Here is an 8,409-nt window from a genome sequence, read left to right as displayed (position 1 = left end):
ATGCCAACTACTGATCCAGAACTTTCAAGATGATTCCTTTCCCCAAACTTCTACACCATTCTTTTTTTTTTTTTTTTGCGGTACACGGGCCTCTCACTGTTGTGGCCTCTCCCGTTGCGGAGCACAGGCTCCGGACGCGCAGGCTCAGTGTCCATGGCTCACGGGCCCAGCCGCTCCGTGGCATGTGGGATCTTCCAGGACTGGGGCACAGACCCGTATCCCCTGCATTGGCAGGCGGACTCTCAGCCACTGCGCCACCAGGGAAGCCCTACACCATTCTTTAGATTGCAAACAGGCAGCCTGCAGACCAAATCCAACCTACAAATATGTCCTGCTTGGCTATCCAAGTGTTTTTTTAAAAATTCTGATTTAGTTAGCAATATACTGGGAGATTTCACATAAATATCTGGGTTTCCTGACTCTCTGGAAAACGTTAGGACTTCCCTGGTGGTCCAGTGGTTAAGACTCTGCACTCCCAATGCAGTGGGCCCGGATTTGATCCCTGGTCAGGGAACTAGATCCCACATGCCACAACTAAGAGTTCGCATGCCACAGCTAAAGATCCTGCATGCCATAACAAAGATCCCGCGTGCCGCAACTAAGACCTGGTATAGCCAAATAAATAAATAAATAATTTAAAAAGTTAGAAGATCTGTTCCCACAGAGCAACCCTCAGCTGGAGCTAACAACTGCCCTCTTTAGACAGGTGGGTGCCCCCCACCATGGCCTTACACCCTGCTTGCTCCCTGCCTGCCATTCACACCTGCTTTGCTTTGCTCACTGAACACCCCTTCGCAGGCTCCACAGTCACCAGCACAGTAAGGGGCCCGAGCGGAGGCTGAAGGGAATCCTTGTAGTCTACGATCGCTGGCTACAAAATCTGAGACTGAACAAATAAAGCAGGAAGGCTTTGCTGATAGATCCTGCAGCTCCACGAGGACAGCAGAAGCTGCTTCTGAATCTCTATGAGCTAGACCACCATTATGTTCTCTCCAACCACAGGAACTTTCCTGACAGACCAAGAGCTTTATTGTTGGGTAAAAACAGTTCCTGATCACAGATTCTGTGCTTTAGTTCTCCTGGTCCTGAGCTCTCTTCCACTCTGAAGCAGGGAGACTGCCTGCTGGCTTTTCCAACATGTGGCCAGAGTGTCGAAAAACAGACACTAGTCCCCAGTGAGAGCCCTGAAGCAGCTGTTTCTTCAACTCATCACACCTGGCTCTTCTGGAGTCTGTCCCAAGTGAGAAGTTAGCAGAGTCCCTTAAACAGAGAGAAGAATTCAGGGCAAACTGCCCAACTGTCTTCACCGTGCTCCTGAGTGTGTGGCTTCCTCGTCCCCATTTTGATCCCGACTCGGCATCTTTAAGCCCAGACGGCGCAGGGAATGGACAAAATATCGAGGAGGCTTGCAGACCAAGTTGAGTTCCTCCTTCCCGGCCTGCAGCGCAGGCAGAGTCAGCTGGCAGGCATGCAGGTGAAGGGGGATGTGACGGGCCTTGGACTGCCGCAGCCCCAGCTTCTTCAGGATGCAGGCGGACAGCTTCTGTGCAGAGGAAAGAGCTCGTGAGCGCAAGGCCAACAGCTCCAGTGTGCGGGGGCAGAAGACCTCCACTCACGGGGCCCCCTCACTAACTCCCGGAAGACACAGTGATGGACAGCCTGCTTCGGGGCCATTTCTAGGAAGGGTTCAGAGCCCATGTATGAGAAAACCCACCACACCAGGGAAGCTCTCCTTGGCCAATTCTCTGGCTTTCCAAGAGAATGGGCTGTAACAGCAAAAAACAAAGTTCCCACCAAGGCTCTTTCGCTGTAGCGTGAAAGCCTGCTTTGAGCCTTCAGAAAGTCTCCTAACTGCTTCTCAATTTCTCCAGAAGCTAGATAACTAGCATGGTACTGTGTCGGAAGACAATCAACACATCTTTGCTGTGACTCACTTCAGGGACTTAACAAGGGGAAAGCATAAGTTCTCCCCCTTATTCTGCTGCATATTGGGTCAAACGTATATTACCTGGGGGGCCAGCCTGTTCCAGTCTGAGTACTTGTGGTCACCAAGGATCGGGCAATCCAATCCAAAAGACAGGTGAACTCGAAGCTGATGTTTTATTCCTTTAAAAAAAGAGAGGGAGGAAACTTAGGAGTAGCTATTGAAACAATACCACTGGTGGCATCTGCTTCTAACCATATTAAACCAAAGGACAGTAAAACGGGCAAAGCCCCAACTACAATAAGGTATAAAGAATAATATAACAAACAATAGGCTATCAGGAAATAAACATTATAAATGCTGTTAAGCCTCTAAGTACCCCTCGCCACCACAGTTCCCTTTCCACCACAGATAACCACTGCTATCAACTTGGTGTCTATCATTGCCATGCTTTTTTTTTTTTAATAATTGTGTTGTATAACACTAAATAGTATTGCTTTGTACATTTATTTTTTTTACTGTGGCAAAATATACATAAAATTTACCATTTTAATCCTTTCTTTTAATATAAATTTATTTATTTTTGGCTACATTGGGTCTTCGTTGCTTCGTTGGGTCTTCTTTCTCTAGTTGCGGCGAGCAGGGGCCACTCTTCGTTGTGGTGCACGGGCTTCTCATTGCGGAGGCTTCTCTCATGACGGAGCACAGGCTCTAGGCGTGTGGGCTTCAGTAGCTGTGGCTCGCAGGCTCAGGAGTTGTGGCTCGCGGGCTCTAGAGCGCAGGCTCAGTAGTTGTGGCGCATGGGCTTAGTTGCTCTGCAGCATGTGGGATCTTCCCGGACCAGGGATTGAACCTGTGTCCCCTGCATTGGCAGGCAGATTCTTAACCAATGCACCACCAGGGAAGTCCCATTTTAATCATTTTTAAGAGTACAGTTCGGTGGCACTGAGTACATTCACATTGTTGTGCAATCACTACTACAGTCCCTCTCCAGAACTTTTCCATTGCCCCCAACTGAAACTCTGTACCCAGTTAACAATAACTCCCCGCCCCCTGCTCTCTCCAGCCCCTGGTAACCATTACTCTACTATCTGTCTCTACGAATTTGCCTACTCTAGGTATCTCATATAAATGGCATCATACAGTATGTGTCCTTTTGTGTTTCATTTAGCATAATGTCTTAACGTCTATCCATGCTGCAGTATGTGTCAGAACTTCCTTCCTTTCTAAGGTTGAACTACATTCCACTGCATGATGTACCACATTCTGTTTTTCCACTCATCTGTTGATGGACATGTAGGTTCTTTTCACCTTTAGGCTATCGTGAATAGTGTATTTGTTGTGTATCGTGAATAGTGTATCGTGAATAGTGTATTTGCTATAAACACCGGTGTACAAATATCTCTTTGAATCCCTGTTTTCAATTCTTCTGCATATATACAGGAAGCAGAATTGCTGGATCATAGGGTAATCCTATGCTTCATTTTTTGAGGAATCAATTTGCAAATTTTTAAATAAACGTAAGCAAATCATTTATTTATTATTTTTTGAAGGGAAGAATTGATTTATTCTATCATTTTAACTGAATATTTCTCACCCACCCAGGAAACTGATTAAGAGTAGGAGTCTGCCTAAAGCAAACTATTTGTATCCTTCTGCTACCTACTGTTTTTTGTTTGTTTGTTTGTTTGTTTTTGTGGTACGCGGGCCTCTCACTGCTGTGGCCTCTCCCGTTGCAGAGCACAGGCTCCGGATGCGCAGGCTCAGCGGCCATGGCTCACGGGCCCAGCCACTCCGCGGCACGTGGGATCTTCCCGGACTGGGGCACGAACCCACATCCCCTGTATCGGCAGGCGGACTCTCAACCACTGTGCCACCAGGGAAGCCCCTACCTGCTGTTTTTAACAATCATCCCTATGGAAGCTCCCAGCCTCAGATCAGCACTGGAAGCACACTCTGGTGCAATCCCAGAGCCCCCATAATACCAGCTGCTCAGGGGAGGGGCGGAGCCTGGCACAAGGCCCTGGGTGAAGCTGAGGGGCAGTGGGGCTTCTCCACCCACTGCAGAACACTGGCACCCTCACCGGTAACAGGCTGGAGCTCCAAGAGGGCGGAGGAGAGGGTGCTGCTCAGCACCCGGTACTGAGTCACAGCCAGGTGTGCGTTCCTGCTGGTCCGTACCCTCACCATCTTCCCATTGTCCATGCAGTAGCTCGGGGACAGCGTCATCTGGAGCCAAAGAAATCAGGACACAATTTCGACGAAAGAGCAGCAAACCCATCCCTCTGGAGGCGCTCACCCACCTTGTGGTGTCGTTCCTGGCCCTGCACCTCCTTCTCAATGATGGGAATGTCCACGACTCCCGCTGAGGGCTCCGGGACGCGCATCGTGATGGCCCTGAGGGGACACACACAGACCCTTGCTTAAGCCGCAAAGGTGAGTGAGGCTCTCCTTGCATCGGCTACTTAGAGGTTTTAACTCTGGACCTCCTGCACTACTGCGGTCAGTTCTTAAGATCAGAGGGTCCCAAATGATCTCTTGGTATAGTGCTTAGCCTGAGAGTTTGACGCTATCCTTATACGCCTATCTTTTTTACAACTAAACTAATATGTGCTGATTGTAGAATATTTGGGGAAAAAACAGAAAAACAAGAAAAAAATTGTATTAATAACACGGTCACTCATCCAGCCTTTAAAAATGAGTATGTATAGCTTAAAGTAAAACTAGGGTAATACAGTTTTGTATCCTGTTTTTCTTTTTTAAATAATAAAAGATGGTAAGTTTGAACTGCATATGGAATAAATGAATAAATGAATGAATTGAGTGAAAATTTCACAGGACCGCTCCTGCCTATTTGCCAGGTCAATAAAACAGAGGAACTGTGCTCAGAAAAGTCACAGGAATCCCAACCATAGCTCAGTAAGTCCCTCTTGTTGGAGGTTTCCCTCCATCACACCACAGACAGGCAGAAGACTCTTTAATCTGTCCTTACATCGATGCCTCTTCCAGTCAGTCAATCAGCTCTCCTGGGTACCTGGTGGCCTAACACAGAATCACTGGCCCAGGAGTCACAAGCCCAGATATAACATTGCACACCCTGGACACCCCACTGCAGATTGGTAGCAGTTTAGGTTGCTATCTGATACATTTTATCATACCTACACTGAGTTGTAACTATGAGTTGACCCTTTCTAATGACCTAACACTACTGCTGTTGTCTGACATTTTACCAAAGGAATGAAATCATGTATACTCATATAATTAATTTTTAATAATTTTTGTGTACAGCCATAATTAGGAACCACTATGCCACCAGACTCTAACATTCTAAGCACTAAACCTGTTTCCTATAATTTTTATATGCCCACACGTCTGAGTACAGTGCCTTCTATTACTAGGAGTTCCTGCTCTATGAACGGATGAATAGATGGAAGGGTGCCTACACCACCTCGACCGCTATCGATGGGCTTCATACCAGTACTTCTTTGTCACCTGACGGGTTCTAAACAACTCTTGGACTTGATGCGCCACGTCTTTTTCCCAAGCCAACACCATGACGCCTGTAGTTTCCTTGTCCAGCCGATGGCACAGATGCAAGGGCTCTGCCTTGTGGCCGTGAAGCATCTTCGCCAGGACAGGCAGTACATCACTGATGCAGAGCCGGACCCCAGGGCCACCTACGAAGGAAAAAGCCAGAAGTTTGAGCGGCCAGGAAAAGATTTCACCAAAGACCTCTACCTGGGACAACAGTCCTTACTGGATTAACAGTAAATGCTTTCTAGAGCCTTATTACTGAATTGTGGTCCAGGGACTAGAAACATATCAGTCTGCCCAGGGAGCTCGCTAGAAAGGAATCTCAGGCCTCCAACCCAGACTAATTAATCAAAATCTGCATTTTAACAAAAGGCCCAAGTGACTCATATGCATATTAAAGTTTAAAAAGCACCATCCTAGAGCATGTGGCTTTCTCCTCAGACCTATATGTGTGTGTGTGTGTGTGTGTGTGTATATATATATATATATATATATATATAGTTAATCTACTTATGTAGTCATACTAAAATTAGCAACCAAAATGATGAGATCTGATATTTCACTATATAAACAAACACTTGAGAATTTGCCAAGTAAACCCTAGTGAGAAATGCAAGACCATGAGGCCTTCCTGAGGCATTACAGAAGAGCTGAGAGGCAGGGCTTTGGGGTGAGACATTCCTGGGTTCCATTCTATGGACCCTCACAACTAGCCATTGACCTTGGACAGATTACTTACTCTTTCCAACTTTCAGTTTTCTCATCTGTAAAATGTAAATATCTTGATAATAGTTATCTCTTGGGGAACGGAAAGGCAAGCTACTGGAAGGATCAAGAGAGGAAAAAAACCATACAAAGCACTCGGCAATGTCTGATTTAATTCGTTGTTTTCATGTACAACCTTCTCCATACCTCCCCCCAAAACATTCGTTCTTCTAGCTAAAATATGCCTATTCCCCCAGCAAAACCCTTTCCACAAATGCATTTTTTTCTATCTGTCTTTCCTGACTCACCCTAGCTGTCTCTGACTACATTTAACATTTATTCAAAAACATTAGGGTTTCCATTAAGTTGTAGGCACCCTGGGGTTTTGTTAGGTATACACCAACACACGTTATGTCCTCTTTCCCAGTTGTGATGGAAAATAATCTGAAGACAGGAACCACACAGCCTTTGTCCTTCTCTATAGCAATCCTCGGTGGAGGTCTGCACACAGCAAATTCCATAAATCACTGCTGGCTGCCAGATGTTTGGAAAGTGGGGACTGTCTTATTTATCTCTGCGTCCTTACTGGTTCCTCACAGAGGACAGTACCCCACAAAAGTTTAATTACTTTGAAAGCAAGGCTTCAGAGAGTCCCCCGAGTAATGTTAGAGTTGCCCCTACGTGTAGCACAAAGCAGCAGCGGCCCGCCTCCCTTCCACATGCTGCTTACCATGCACAGGGAGACCGTAGGGCTTATTGATGACCACAAGGTCCTTGTCCTGGTGGATAAGTCCTCGGCTCAGCGCCTTAGCAAGCACGTTGGGGTGGACGCGCTGCAGCTGCTCTGTGAACCGCAGTAGTTCTTGCACTCTCCTTTGAACAGGGTTTGTGGGCACCTGGGGGGAGAGAAGGAGCGACGGTAAATGCCTGGTGGGGAGGACTTTCAGTAAGTCTGGGTGAGAATTTGGGAAGGGAATGCCTGTATTTTTGCATTAGACTCGCCCCGTCCCCGAGTAATTTGAGCACAGGGGTGGGTGTGTCTCGCCTGTACCCACGTAGCGCTTAGGGCCGGGGTCGGCAGAAGCCAGAGACCCAGCCCACAGGAAGATACCGCACCCTCCTGACCTCTCCCCTCCGCTTTCTCCCCATTCTCCCACCACTAGTCCTCGACTTTGATTACTTGACTTGTGTCAGAGGACCCTCCCACCTCCCTCCCGGCCTGGGAAACCAGTGAGCGCACTGCCTCTTGGGAGTTGTGGTCCTTCTGGGCTCACCGGCTTCTTCGTCTTTTGTTCCTGTTTCTGGGCTCGAAGCCTCTCCGCTAATCGCTGGGCATCCAGGGGCCGAGAGGCAGCAGCAGCGGAACAAAGTGGCTTTGAGACGAAAGTGAAGAGATCCCCCAGACGCTGCCAGGAACCCCGGACCCAGACGCCAGGCGCTCTACAGCTAGGAGCCGCCATCTTGCCGAGCTTAGCCCACGCGCAGAAGACGGACTAGAGCGAGGAGGGAGTAGGTGGGCCCTGAGGGTCACGTGGGGCGGTCGGGGCGGGGTCCCGGGCGAGTCACGTGGGGGCGAGGCGCGGTAAGTGCGGCTGCGTTGGCCGGTAGCTGCAACTGGAGCGGTTGTGTTCGGAGGAGACGCGGTGAGTGTGTGGAGAAGCCGGGTTGGGGCTGGGAAATGCCCGTGCCTCAACGCTTTAACGTTTCCGCGTCCCCAGCGCTTCCGTTCTCGGAGGTCCCTACCTTGGGAAACCGTTTCTCCCTTTAAGAGACGACGCCACTCAAAACCGCCTCCCCGCCCCCGGGAGAAGCGTGCCCCATGAACACTCGCCCCAGAGCCGTCTGAGGCGCCCACCTCGTCCGTTTTGGCAGCCACGTCCCGGGTGCTCGGCCAGTCCCTCGACGGACGCCTCGCGTCCTTTTTTTTTTTCCTTACCGCTCGACCTTCGGAGACGCGGGATCTCTGAAGCCTCTCCACCCCTCATCTCCTGACTCCCAACCTCTTTGTTTCACGTTGTAACTAGTCCTTCTCTCCCAGGGGTGATGGGGAGCCCTTCCGTTATCCACGGGTCCATATTTTCTTCCTAGGGAGCACCTTGAGTTTCTTCTGCCTTCTTCAAGAGTTCATTTCGTGGCGTCTCCCCCGTCCCTCCCCCCACAGCTTCCAAAGAAAAGACAAAGTACAGAGCAGGAATCTTCCCTTCCCTTTTGCACTTCCTTCGCTTTCTCCATCCCTGGTTTGTAAC

At 48.9% G+C, this 8,409-nt stretch overlaps 2 protein-coding genes across 3 annotated transcripts in view; one reads left to right on the top strand and one right to left on the bottom strand.

Moving 5' to 3' along the window:
* Positions 1–1,038: 1,038 nt before the first annotated feature.
* Positions 1,039–7,623, bottom strand: RPUSD4 (RNA pseudouridine synthase D4; the record flags this gene model as incomplete). The annotated part of the gene is made up of 7 exons (XM_082843899.1): positions 1,039–1,543; positions 2,009–2,106; positions 4,009–4,153; positions 4,228–4,321; positions 5,400–5,601; positions 6,894–7,059; positions 7,438–7,623. The coding sequence occupies 7 exons, from the start codon at positions 7,621–7,623 to the stop codon at positions 1,304–1,306; spliced, it is 1,131 nt and encodes a 376-aa protein (XP_082700025.1). The 3' UTR covers positions 1,039–1,303.
* A 110-nt stretch (positions 7,624–7,733) lies between these two features.
* Positions 7,734–8,409, top strand: part of FAM118B (family with sequence similarity 118 member B) — a 46,011-nt gene continuing 45,335 nt past the window's right edge. For both annotated transcript variants that reach the window (XM_082845397.1, XM_082845396.1), the window contains exon 1: positions 7,734–7,806. The gene's annotated coding sequence lies outside the window, so the exon portion shown is untranslated. The remainder of the gene's footprint in view (positions 7,807–8,409) is intronic.

Source organism: Leucopleurus acutus (assembly GCF_964270905.1).
Source record: "Leucopleurus acutus genome assembly, chromosome: 8".
NCBI lineage: Eukaryota > Metazoa > Chordata > Mammalia > Artiodactyla > Delphinidae > Leucopleurus > Leucopleurus acutus.
The sequence above is the reverse complement of the archived record's forward strand: the minus strand, read 5'-3'. Positions and strand labels throughout refer to the sequence as shown.